This window comes from Zophobas morio, unplaced genomic scaffold (assembly GCF_036711695.1).
Source record: "Zophobas morio isolate AGI-343-1 ecotype UQ-CSIRO unplaced genomic scaffold, CSIRO_AGI_Zmor_V1 ptg000012l, whole genome shotgun sequence".
Lineage (NCBI taxonomy): Eukaryota > Metazoa > Arthropoda > Insecta > Coleoptera > Tenebrionidae > Zophobas > Zophobas morio.
In genome coordinates, this window is record NW_026972117.1 from 16946524 (window position 1) to 16960830 (window position 14307).

Below are 14307 nucleotides of genomic sequence, written 5' to 3' on the forward strand. Positions count from 1 at the left end.
TTGTTTTCGGACGTGGGTTTACTGCATTAATGAGTAATGAAAGGCAGATGGTGGAAATTAGGGATAATTGTGTGCGTTGGGAAAAGGGGTTGGTTTGTTTTTCTTTGTTTCGCGGGGATGGTGGGAATTTTTTGTGGTGTGTACGAAATTTTTACGTGATTTTGTAAATACGGAAATGACGTCTGTTGCAGAGGTTGTTTATTTTTCGACTTTTGTCTGATTAGGCGTAAATAATGATTGGTTTTCACGTTTTTCAAGCTGTGGGTCAAATTTGATCACTCATTCGATAAAAACACAGGCAAAATATTTATAACTTCTAAACAATACTTATTATTTATAAAAAGGATGTTATTTAGTAGTTGACTGCGATTCAACAATAAGATTTGCGGCTATTTTATTCTTCCTGATTAGCAATTTAAATTAAATTCATTATGATGACTTAAAAAGAACTATTACCATTAAAACCACAGGTAAACAAACTTGTAAAGTTGTCCAAAAAAATGTTTACTGTTCTGTAATAGTTTCAATATATCTAATAATAAAATTTTGTGATTCATCAGAACGGAAATTCTTCCTTTTTATAAATAGGTTTTGGATATAATATAATTCACTTATTTGCTAGGATTTACAACCACTTGGTAAATATTAATACTTTATTGATGCCATTTTTTTGCGTAATAAAATTCTAAATTAGTTCAAGTTTTAACTGGGAAAAGGTATGGAGAATAAAAGAAGTCTTAAAATGGTCAAATTATTTATTATTAATAGGAATATGCTACCACCTTTATATACAATAAATTTCGAGGTAGCGCCAACATTCAACAATTTCCATCCATACGAAACCACTTACACATCAAAACCACGCATTTGCAAAGAACAAACCAACCGAACGAATAAATTAAAAAAATAATAATTAGCAATAACGAAAAAATTCTTTGCAAACTTACAAAAAAGAGGAATTATCATCAATGAATATTACAATATTATTTTAAACAATAATATAATCTGATAAAAAAGTCGTTTTGGCCGTGATGGAGGAAGACAATAATTTATCGAAAATTTCGTTAAAATCAAATCGGATAAAATAGGGTGAAGGGAAGACTGTTAAACAGTTGCTTTTTATTTACAAGTGCCGCCTTACAGTAAATTAAATTAAATTTTTATTTATTTATTTTTAGGAACAATGTATCGTGTGTCTTAAAATTAATAATGAAGGAAATTATTGTCGTCTGTTTTTCTCTCTTAAAAAAAATCCGTGACGATTTCGATCCTTTCAAAAATAGAAAACCGCTTTGACACTGATGGATTCCATGTGAGTTGGTGCGTGTGCTGTCTTCGACATAATTAATGATGGGACACTTTGAATAATTAACCTCAACTATTTTTGCACTGGAATATAGGAAACGTGTCCCTCGCCAATTAATTTCTATTTAGTAAGTACAAACCACTTCCTAATAACAACGAAACAAAAACTAACACAAAACAGTCCACGAGTAATGATTCTTCTTTCTTCTTAATCACAATCGTAGTCACCAAAATAAATACTTTTTCTAATTTTTGTGTAGACCTCACGAGCAGTCCAGTGACGAGGGGCTGCCGGGAGGGAGGATGAACGGGGGGCTGTGGGGCGCCATGGACTGGATGCTGGACGCCATGGAGCCAGGACCGTGGGGGTACAAGTCGAGGTCGCTCATGCTCTCCGACCCTGAACATTTGTCGCCGGATTTACCCTCCTGTTTCAGCATCATCCGCCGCCATTTGGCGCGGGCGTTTTGGAACCACACCTGAAAAATGACCAAAAAATCATCATACAATACTGCATCCAGAAATAAATTTGGTTAAAACATTGTAAAAAAAAACAAAAAAAATTATACTAAAGATACCATTTTGGAAAAGATATTCGGTGTCCGAATACTAGGTATCATAATTATTTTGTTTTATGCCATTTGTATTAAGTAACACTGGATTTCGTTATGTTGCACAACGCTGAGATCCTTTATCGTGTAAAAATCATTACTTTCGTTGGAAATTAAACACCAACTGAAAAAAATTCGCTTTCAGTTGAGAAAGTGGAATTATTCCCACACTATGTATAAAGAAAAAACATAGTTTTTTCACTAGTGAGTATTAGAAGAAAAGTAGGGTCTATGGCGAAATTATCAAAAAACGTCCAAGTCAGTTCACAAAAAATTTTTTTTCGTTCATAAAAGATAAAGTTTGGAATATTTTTTTCTACAGTAACTCTGCGGAAATTAATGTAATAATATTGTAGCTCGCTTCTATTGCAGGACTCTACCGCTTTTACTTCAAAATTTACTTTTACTTCCGAAATTTTGATTTATATTTACTTAATTTCTGGCAGTATTTCGGAATTTGATTGTACTACCTCGAAACATTTCTGTCTCTTTAGTATTTTTGTGAATTACAAATTCATATCATAAAAGTTTTATTTTTTTTATATTTCTTGTTTCAGTTTTTGAAGTTTCGAATTAATATACTGAAATTTCGACTCTCCTGAAATGTTGCAAGTATTATCTGAAAATTATGTTTTTTAGTTTCAAGCTTTTAAATTGCTACTTTCTAAGTTTGAATTTTTCTTATATTGTGGTTCATCAAAATTTTGACGAATTAGAATTTCATTATACAATTTTGAACATTGTTGAATGGAAATTTAACTGACATTCTAAAATTTTGATTTACTTTTGTTATGAAATTTTTCGAAATTTTACGAATTTCGAATTTATTACTTCAAAATTTTAGTGTGATTAATTGAAGTTTTAATTTAGTTAGGTAAAAGTTTGACCTGTTTCCAATTTCCGTGATGGTCTCTTGAAACTTTTATTCCTACCGTCAGCAAATTTTATTTACTTATACTAACTTCTATTAGTATCTCAGCTTTTTGTAAATTACAACTTCATCATCATATCATAGAAGTTTTTTTTTTAATATTTTGTGTTTTAATTTTGAGGTTTTCAATTAATACCTCGAAGTTTGGACTTTACTTTTTTACTTACATTTTTCATATTGAAATTTCGATTTACTTGTTTTTAAATTTTGACCTGGTGTCCTAAAATTTCCATTTTTTTAGCTCAAAATTGGCAGTTACTATGAGAAAATTTTGATTTTATTAGCTCGCGCTCGCAAGTTTCTAATTTCTATAATTTTTTTTTAATATTATCTTGCCTCAATATTTGGGCGAATTAGAATTTCATTTTGCTGAACCGAAATTTTACTGACTGCCCAAAATTTTGATTTATTTTTTCCCAAATTTTTGTCACTGTTTAGAAGTTTAAATTATTACTTAAACATTTTAATATGATGAATTCGAAATGTCAACTTGCTATGTTCAAATTTTTACTTTAATTGAGTAAAAATGTTGATTAATGATTCCAAATTTCGTCTTGCTATCCCGAAATTTTGATTTCCACCATTAGTAATTTCTGTTTCAATACACTTCTGTAGAATTATATTACTATCCCTTCAGAAATTTTATAAATTACATACAAGTTGTTTCGTTGACTCAAAATTTAAATTCTTATGTGAAAATTTTGATTTTATTATTTCCTACGTTCGAGGTACCATTTTGTGATTTTGACTTTCTTTTTACTATTGTATTTGACGAACGAAGATTTCATTCTACAGTTTCGCAATTTCGACATGGTTAAACAAAAATTCCTTAAAAACTCTTTATTTCGATATTCGCACATTTTTTGACCATTTTCGAAAATTACTCAATGGGTTTTTTGAGGATTTCGACTTCTAGAAGTCATTCTAGATTTCAATTGTTCAGAAGGAATTTCATTTTTCCAGAACCGCGATTTTCAAAATTTTCGCAAAATTCGAATTTGAGACTAATTATTTCGAAACACTTGGTGCAAGACCCTAAACACGCTATACTTAGAATCAACAGGTCGAGATGTATATCCCATAAATTTTTCCAAAATCTCGATTTTTCAATACTCCTTACCAAATTTTTGACGGTTTTTTGACCATTTTAATATTTACCTAAAGGGATTTTTTTATAGATTCCGACCTCGAGAAGTCATTGTCGGTTTCAGTTCTTTAAAAATTCCGACCACTTTTCCAGAATCGCCAAATGAAATATGGCGATTTTTCCAATTTTTAAAAAGTTCGAATTTGAGACCAAATATTTCCAAAATCTTGCTATCAGACCATAACCACGCTATATTTTTAGAACCAGCACGTCGAGATTTCTATCCCAGAAATTTTTCTGGATTTTTAGGCAACATTTCCAAAATATCGATTTTTCAATACCGTTCGATCGCTTTTGACGAATTTCGGAAAGTACCTGAAGGGATTTTTTTTGTAGATTCCGAACTCCAGAAGTCATTATGGGCATTAGTTCTTTAAAAGTTCCTACCACTTTTCCAGGATCGCCAGTGAAATATAGCGATTTTTTTGTAGATTTTTAGGCAATTCTCTACTGTCTAAAATTTTGATTTATTTTTCCAATTTTTATCACCATTTCTAAATTTGAATTTATTATTACGACACGCTTGCTCTCTTGAAATTTACACATTTTATACTAAAATTTCGACTTTGTTGCTTCAAAATTTTGATCTGCTATCCTAAAATCTTCATTTTGTTAATTCAAAAACGATTATTCTTATTTGAAAATTTTGGTTCTATTATTTCAAACCTTCGATTTCATACTATGTAATTTTGATTTATTTTTTTACTATTGTATTTGACAAATGAAGATTTCGTTCTACAATTTCGCAATTTCGACTTGGTTATTAAAAAATTTTTACTTTTTGTTTCGATATTCCCCCATTATGAATTTTTGGACCGTTTTTGACCATTTTTGCCAAATTGTCTATACGAATTTTTGTTGTTGACCTCTAAAACTCATTCGATTTTATTTCTTTAGAAATTGCTCACACTTTTCGAGAATCGTCAAATGAAATAGGGCAATTTTTAGAATTTTTGCAAAATTATAATTTTTATAATTCTATAGAATTCGAAACGGAACAGTTTGAAAATCTTGGTTTTTGTTTTTTTGATCTTTTATTGACGATTTTCTAAAATTACCGTAAGCGATTTTTTGTAGATTCCGATTTCTAGAAGTTATTTTCGGTTTCAGTTTTTTAAAAATTGCCACCACTTTTCAAGAATCGCCAAATGAAAAATGGCAATTTTTAGAATTTTTAAAAAATTCGAATTTGAGACCGAGGCTATATTTTTAGAATCAACACGTCGAGATTTCTATCCCAGAATTTTTGTGGATTTTTAGGCAACATTTCCAAAATCTCGATTTTTCAGTAGGTACTCATGAAATTTTCGACAGTTTTTGACCATTTTCGAAAATTACCTAAAGGATTTCTTTGTAGATTTTGTACTCTAGAAGTCATTATCGGTTTCAATTCTTCAAAAGTTCCTACCATTTTTCCAGAATCGCCAAATAAAATATGGCGATTTTTAGAATTTTTGAAAAATTAGAATTTGAAACCGAATATTTCGAAAATATTGGTCCAGGAAACGCGCTATATGTATTTTTTGAATCAGCACGTCAAGATTAATGGCCTAGAATTTTTTGTGGGTTTTTAGGCAACTACGAGTATCTAGTTTCTAGTATCTCAAATTTTGATTTATTTTTTCCCAATTTTTATCACTATTTTGAAGTTCTACTTTAACTAAGTTAAAAAATTTTGACTTACGTCTCCAGATCCTGTCTAGAAATTTTAATTTCTACTTTCAGCAATTTCTAGTAGAAACATATTTCCTAAGCATTTTTATAAATCACAAGTTTGCTGGAAAGAAGTTCTTTTCTATGTATTTCGTACTACTTTTGAGGTTTTAAATCAATATCCCGACATTTCGACACGCTTGTTCTCTTGAAATTTGAACATTTTATACTGGAATTTCAACTTTGTTGTTACAAATGTTTTTATATCCTGTCCTGAAACGTTCACTTTGTTAACTCAAAACTTTTATTGTTATCACAAAATTTTGATTTTTCATTTCTAGACATGCTTACTTTTACTTTTTTTATAATTTTCGAAAAAATAGATTCAGCTTGGATTAAATTAATTAAAATATCCCTAACTTTTGACGCGCAGTTTATATTCCTCACGATTGTGAAAACCGACTGAGGGCACACAAAACACTTTTTGTGACTTTCTGCGGTTTCAAAGAGCTATTCTTAATTCAACGATTCATTGTTATTACAAATGTCATGGACAAAACTTGTTACGAAATGCCTTTATTTTTAAATTTCGGTATTGTTTTTTTTTAAGAATTATGTGATGTAATTAACCTTGCGTTAGCTCGTAAACTAATTAAATATGTGACGTCTATACGACGCGTCGTAATTGTTTAAAAAGTTAATAAAAATATCCCTCAAACTTTGTTGGACTTCTTAAAGTGAAAAAGCGTCGTAAATTTTTTAAACCTGTTTCTAAATTTTAATTCTAAAAAAGTAAATTCGACTAGTAAAGTAAGAAAAAATGGACTACCCTAAATATTTTATCATCAATTAATATTTTCTTATACAGGATGTTCTAAGGATCTGGTGCCACAAAAAAAAAACCTCTTAGAGAATGAAAAGATATTATGTCTCCCGTTTCCGTCTGTCAGTCGTCCGTCATCTGTGTCCACATTTATTAGACAATCGCCGAAACTACTGGACTGATTATTGTCTAATTTTACAGGTTTAACTTAAATTTGAGTTTAAACTGAAAAATCGAATGCTATGAAATCTTGCAAATGTAAATCGTTAATCAAAATGCATCTTTTATCCCCCCTCCCAAAAAAAGAACTTACGACTTCATCACCATTAGTTTTTAAATAGGTCAAACTCAACCTTAACGCAGTCCTCCTCATCTAGACCTTAAACCAAAACCTGTTATTACTCTTCTTTATTCTACTCTCTAATTTTAGCAAATATCAATTTTCATGTAACCGTGATCCCAAATAAAACGGGAAAATCTCTTCCAGCCCAAGATGGCGTCTATGCGCGTCGCCCTCTCCAGGGATATCCGAGGGTTCGCAATCTGAAGACCGGGAGATGCGGTAATTGGAGCCGTCGCATCCCGGAGGGGAAACACCGCTGATTTATTTCGTTTCGAGTCGTGGGTGGTTGAAATTTAAAAAGGCGTGTGCCGACGGCGTATTGATTTTAAACGGCCCAAGGAGGCCGAAGGGGTGGCGAAAGAGGGAGGAAAAAATTCCCGGCAGCCATCATGGAAAAAGATAGAAAATTCGTGGAATCGCAAGTCAAATTAATTCGAAATTAATTGCACAAAAAGTGATACTTTTGCAGAGCAATCAAGGAGACTGCAATCGAGGCATCCTCGGAAGCGAAGTGGCGATTTTTTAGCGACCTTGTATGACTATGATCTGTGATTTGGCGTGGTCAAAATGGCGTCTGAACGATAATAACCGCAAGCAGCGAATCGAAAAAGATGTCGTTAAGGTTAATTTGCGTGAAAACCACGAAAACCGCAACCACTGATCATTGAAATTATTCAATCTTTTACATTCATAAACGTAGTAACACAGCAACGTACACAAATCTAACCGCAATTATAATCACAAATTTAATTGTTAAGCATAACAATAAATGGTATTACAAGCGCAATCGTAATTAAGAATCTTATACTTATATTCATTTTCTTAATCATGTTCTTCTATTTAATATTAATACGTCATACCGTAGCCGTAATTATAACATAAATTAATTAATTTTTATTACGTTTTAAAAAGGTAGGAAAAGCGTTAACATTATAAAAGCAACCACGCGAGTCTGAAGTTAGGAATTTAATTCCTTGCAGTACCGTATAAGGAGAAATGCGGATGGATGGTGAATAAACATAAGGTAGTACCAACTGCTGTGAATGAATAATCAAAATTAATAAAAATTAAGTAATGAGAAGAGAAGACACAAAAAGATGCGGAAGTTAAATAAAACACAACAACTTATATGGACAAATTAACAACGAACAAAATAGTGAAGACAAATGGATATAACAAAATCTAATTAAAAAAAATAACAATGTTGAGGCATAAAAAAGCTGCCTTATCCAGACATATAAATTAGAGTAAAACTCGTAGCAACGTAAATTTAAAATTCTTCATATGAACACTTATCTAAAAAAATGAGTTTCTAGAATCTAGGACGGGAATTACCGGTAAACAATTTTTTACGAACTCTTACAACAGAATTAGGGAAAAAGTTTAGAAAAATTTTCTCAAGTGTTTATTTCGTTGTTCAGTTTATATTATGACATCTGCGCTGATAAAAATAGTAATTACTTTATGCCCTAAATACTTTTATCGGAATCGTCTAATATAGTAATTAATAGTTTAACTTAAACAAGGTAAAACACTTACAGGTTGTCCGGAATGTCGCGAACACCTTTACTTATTTATTAGTTATTGTGATAATTGAAGCTTATTTTGTTGTTGAAGATTGCAAAAGAATGCAACTTTATGTTACTTTAATGTCACAATATTTTTCTCGTATTTAACGACATGCCTCGATAATGTATTGTGAAGGGTGTTCGCGACATTCCGGCCAGCCTGTATGTTCTTAAATAAAATTAAAAAATTTATTTTACACAATAATTGCAGAATTAGTTTGTAGGAATTCTTCTGTAATGTAAAATGCTTCGTTGACTAGATAATTTGTAACGTTATTGGGAAAGAGATCATTTATATACAGGGTGAGTCACTAAGCACGCGGCCTTCGATATTTCATTACTTTATTTGATTTAGAATAAAATTGGTCCAAAGTTATTTAGGCAGAACTTCCCTCGCGACTGAAATACAGGCGAACAAATACAGATTGTTTGAAAAATGATAAAATTTAGTTTTGTGGATTTGTTTTTTAAGTTAAAATAAAATATGTGCGGAATATTTATTAGGAAAACAATGGATCACAGAAGAAGTCGCAATGATGTTATTTTTAAGAAGAGGTAAAAAGAGGTTTGCACTTCATTTTGATAGCAATTAAATGAAATTTTAATATATAAAGTGTTTATAAAAAAATTCTAAAACGTTAGAATATGCAAACATCGACATATTAGTTTTTAAATCGAATAACTTCTATTTTATTACTACTTAGGTACATCTTATTTTATTTTTTGTTTTTGTGATTCAGTATGCCGGTGTCTTTATAAAAGTGAAAAATCGTAATAATTTTCATAAAAAATACTTAGCAAAAAAGAAAGAGAGAATAACAGAGTAATAAGAAGGAGTAATAAAATACAGGATGTTCTAGTTGTAATTGAAATATCGATATTTGAAAAATTTTACTTTTAATTGTCAATCCACAAAATATTGTAATCAAGATTTTGAAAATAACCTGTTGGAACTTTTTTGTGCACACTTCCATTAAAAAATTAAGAAAATTAGAATAACATGGCACATTCCTATCGGAATTTCAAAGATAAATTGTAAAATTTTAAAAATAAACCTTAAAAAGAGATTAGTTAGAATATGTAAAAATAGGGTGTTTCATTAGAGAAAAGTAAGTTGTGTGTTATACCTTAATAACATAGCACTGTATAGTTGTGAATAATTTTTGTGGGCGGTCCTCAAAGAACCGGACAACTTTAGTTTTTGACTTATTTTTCTGTTCTTTTTAAGATAATGTCGAGAAGTGTGCCCTTAGTGACTCAACAGATTTTTTTGACCCCGGCGCACAACTGACCTATGAGTTGTACGCTGCAGGTGCAATAAAAATTATGATTTTAAGTATAATACCTTTTTTTTTTTAATTTTGGCAACATGTTGTAAAAGTACTCTTATGAAACTACAACGGGTATGTAGGTGAAGTTCTGTATAAATGAAATGTCATGTAGTATTCTAAACTTCTGAAATTTCTTTGAAAAATGTCCAACAAAATACAATCGAATGCTTTCCTCAGATCGTACCAGTGTCAGACTGAGGACATGGGGCCTACCAGGAAATTTATAAAGTGGGGCCATATGGTATTGTACTCAGGTGTTGTTTGAGTTTATTATTGCTATTATTATTTTCAGTTTTTTTTTTGTTTTGAAAAAATTATGTTTTTGGAATTTTGATAACGCTACCAAGAAAAACAAAACTAGTGAAAAATGTGGAAGATTATTTTGACAGAACTTTCCTCGCCCCTGAAGTACAGTCCGACAAATTCCTCTTAATTCAAAAAATATAAAATTAGATTTTGCGATGTTTGTTTTGTGATAACTGTTAACCTCTATAAAGTGGCATAATTAACATCCCCGCAGCCCCTGCGCCTTTAAATGTGAAATATATTTAAAGCCGATAATTAACAGAAAAAAATGTTGACAAACTCAAATTCTCATTATATGCTTAACTTCGACTGTTTATGTTTATACTTCGACCGAATTCGAGTATTAGCACGTTCAGATTAGAAATTTGGTTGAATTTGTGTCCTCAACGTAGAGGAAAGGACTAATTCATTCATTCATACTCAGTTTTTTTCCTAGAAACTGATAAATTTTGTTTAACGATTTACCATGTTTCAAATAATCTTAGAATACAGAAATCGGTATTTGCAATTTTAAAGTTAAATTGTAAAATATTGTTATACAGGGTTGCCTTTTTTCCAAAAATGGGGATGCTAAGGGTAAAAACTCAACACGGATTCATAAATCACACATGCAGGAATATGTTATTTTATAAAATTTATTTAATTTCCGCAGAATTCTAAGATGACGTCATAATTTTTTTGGAAGCGCTTAAACAAACATTTTTGCAACGTTTCAGTACAATCGCTTTTACAATTTTAAAGTTAAATTGTAAAATGCAATTTTGATTTTTTTCCAAAAAATCTCGATGTCAAGGGTAAAAACTCAATACGAATTCTACATTACACATACATGGAGTATGTAGTTCTATAAAATTATAAAATGACGTCATCATTTTTTAGGAAGCCATAAACGAAAACATTTTGATTAACGATTCACCATGCTTACGATAATCTTAAAAAACTTATACGTTTTCAACGCATTCGGTTTTACAATTAAAGTTAAATTGTAAACTGTTGTTATACAATTTTGATTTTTTTCTCCAAAAATCTTGACGTCTAGGGTGAAAACTCGACACGGATTCATGAATCACAAGAAATATGCAATCCTATAAAAATAAATATATAAGTATAATATCAAAAAAAGGGGCAAATTAGTGGCAAGTAAAATGGTACGTTTCATCTTACATTTTGTTTTTTAATTTATTATAAGGCGCTTTTTCATTTATTTCTTTTTTAAGAAAACAGGCCAATTTTGAAGAGAAATCTAATAATCGAAAAATCGAAATCTTAAAAAATCGTAAAACCGAAACATTGAAAAATCGACATATCGAATAACGAAAAATCGAGAAATCGAAACTTCCAAATTTAAAAAATCGGATAACTGAAAAATCGAAACATCGAAAAACTGGAAAATCGAAAAACTGAGAAATCGAAAAATCAAAAGATAAAGAAATTGAGAAACCGAAATAGGTCAAAATCGAAAAATCGAAAAGTTAAAAATTGAACAATTTATAAATTGAGAAATTGACAATCAAAATATCGAAAAATCCAAATCTCGAGAAATCGAGAAATCAAAAAACTTAAAAATTCGAAAAATTGAAAAATTGAGAGATTGAAAGATCTAAAGAACGAGAAATCGAAAAGTGATGAAGTCGAAAAATCGAAAAATAGAGAAATCGACAAACAAAAAGTTAAAAGTTGAAAAATTGGAAAAGCGGAAAAATCAAAAAACGAAAAAATGGAAAACTGGAAAAACTGAGAAATCGAAATAGGCCAAAATAAAAAATTGAAAAAATGATAAATCGAAAACCTGAACAATCAAATCTCGATAAATCGGCAATGAATAATTAACAAATCGAAAAATTGAAAAACGGAACATCTAAAACCAGGAAGTCGAAAAATAGAAAGATTAAGAAATATTGAAAAATTAAAATATCAAAAGATTGAAAAATCTAAAATTTAAAAATCCAAAAATTGAAAAATCGAAAAAGTAAAAAGGTAGACACATCGAAAAACCCAGAAGTCAAAAATAGAAAAGCCGAGAAGAATTGAAATATTGAAGAATCCTAAAACTGAAATATCTAAAAACTGGAAAATTGAAAAATCAAAAAAGTGAAGTCGAAAAATAGAAACCTTAAAAAAACGAAAAATTGAAAAATCAAAAACCTGAAAAATCAAAAAATTAAAGAACTGAAGAACAGGAAAATCGACACACTCGAAGGTCAAGAAATGGGAAAATCAAAACATCGATTAATTGTAAAACCCAAAAATTGAGAGTTTATAAAAGTCAAATTTGAAAAATTAAAAAATCGAAAATTTGACAAAATGACAATTGAAAAACAGAAAACCTAAAACCGGGAAGTCGAAAAATCGAAACGTTTGAAAAATTCGAAAATTTGAAAAATTGAAATATCGAAGAACTGAAATGAAAAGTCGAGAAATCGAAAAATCTAAAATTTTATAAATTAAAAAAATCTAAAATTTAAAAATCGAAAAATTGAAAAATCCAAAAAGTACAAAATCGACACATCGAAAAATCCAGGAGTCAAAAATCGAAGAGTCGAAGAATCAAAATATTGAAAAATCCCAACACTGAAATATCGAAAAACTGAAAAATGAAAGAAAAACTAAAAATGGGAAGCTAAATCGGGAAATCAAAACCTTGAATGAAAAATCGAAAAATTTAAAACGACAATTGAAAACAGAAAATCTAAAACCGGGAAGTCGAAAAATCGAAAGATTAAGCAACCGAAAAATTGAAAAATCGAAAAAGTAAAACAATCGACACATCGAAAACTCTAGAAGCCAAAAATCGAAAAGTCGAAGAATCCAAATACATATTGAAAAATCCCAAAACTGAAATATCAAAAAACTGAAAAATGAAAGAAAAACTGATAAATAGAAAACCTGAAAAATCCGAAAACTGAAATATCCAAAAACTGAGAACCTAAAAAGTCGAAAAATTGAACAATAGAAAAATCCAAAAAGTGAAGTCGAAAAATTGAAACCTTAAAAAAATTAAAACATAAAAAATCAAAAACCTGAAAAATCGAAAAATTAAAGAATTGAAGAACAGGAATATCGAAACCCTCGAAAGTCAAAACATTTGAAAAATATTCCAAAACTTGAAAAACTGAAATATCGAAGAACTGCAATGAAAAATCGAGAAATCGAAAAATCTAAAATTTTAAATATTGAAAAATTAAAATATCAAAAAACTGAAAAATTAAAGGAAAACTGACGAATGTACAAACTGAAAAATACCAAAACTGGAATATCCAAAAACTGAGAATCTAAAGAATCGAAAATTTGAGAAATCGAAAAATCATAAAAGTGAAGTCGAAATATCGAAACTTGAAAAAAATTGAAAAATCAAAAACCTGCAAAATCGTAAGAGCGAAAAATTGAATAATAAGTAACAATCCCAAAACTGAAATGTGCAAAAACTGAGAAATTAAAAAATTGAAAAATCGAAAAATCAGAAAAGTGAAGTTGAAAAATCGGAACCTGAAAAAATAGAAAAATTGAAAAACCAAAAAACCTGAAAAATCAATTAAATCTACAAATAAAGAGTTTATAAAAGTCAAAAATTGAAAAATCGAAATATTTAAAAATCGTAAAATTGAAGAGAAAAACTGAAAACCGAGAAATTGAAAAATTGAGAAATTGTAAAATCCAAAAATTGAAAAATAAATAGGAAAAAATTTCGAAAAACTGAGAATTCGAAAGTTGAAACAACAGAAATCGTTTCCGAACGCTTAGAGTCGACATTGGCCTGAGTGCGCTCTGGTCTGTAGATCAAACAAGTTCTTAGACGACGAACTGTAATTCGTGTGACCTGAATTAAAGTGAAGGAAACAGTACGCAGCTTGTAATATTCTGATAAATCTACTGTCAATTTCTCGAAAGTAAAACGCGTCGCTAAAAATATTATGACATTTTTTCTAGTTAATTTTATTCGTAGTTAGAAACAAAGACTGTTGCCAACATAAATCGAGGAGTCCTCAACTGTCATTTAATTTAAACTATGACGCTTCTCTATGTTCTCTGGTTATTCTGTGAGATAGCGATTTTATAAGTTGGTTAATATTCCATCGGTGCTCTTTTTGATTGCATTTACCGTTCAACAGTTGGCGAAATCTAGATAACATTTTTCTAAAAATGCTTGTATTAATTTGGTCTGACCTGACTGATTTTTGTAAGTTTGAATCGAAAATTCATTACTTGGTTTGACTTGATCTGAACTGACCTGACCTGACATGATCTGACCTAAGCTCACCGGATCTGAATTGACTGACAGTTAAATAGAT

General features: G+C 29.9%; 1 protein-coding gene across 2 annotated transcripts in view; it reads right to left on the minus strand.

Moving 5' to 3' along the window:
• Positions 1-737: 737 nt before the first annotated feature.
• Positions 738-14307, minus strand: part of Ap (apterous) — a 251371-nt gene continuing 237801 nt past the window's right edge. For both annotated transcript variants that reach the window (XM_064054613.1, XM_064054612.1), the window contains exon 5: positions 738-1784. In XM_064054613.1, coding sequence (XP_063910683.1) covers positions 1569-1784 — 216 coding nt within the window. In that variant the 3' untranslated portion in view covers positions 738-1568. The remainder of the gene's footprint in view (positions 1785-14307) is intronic.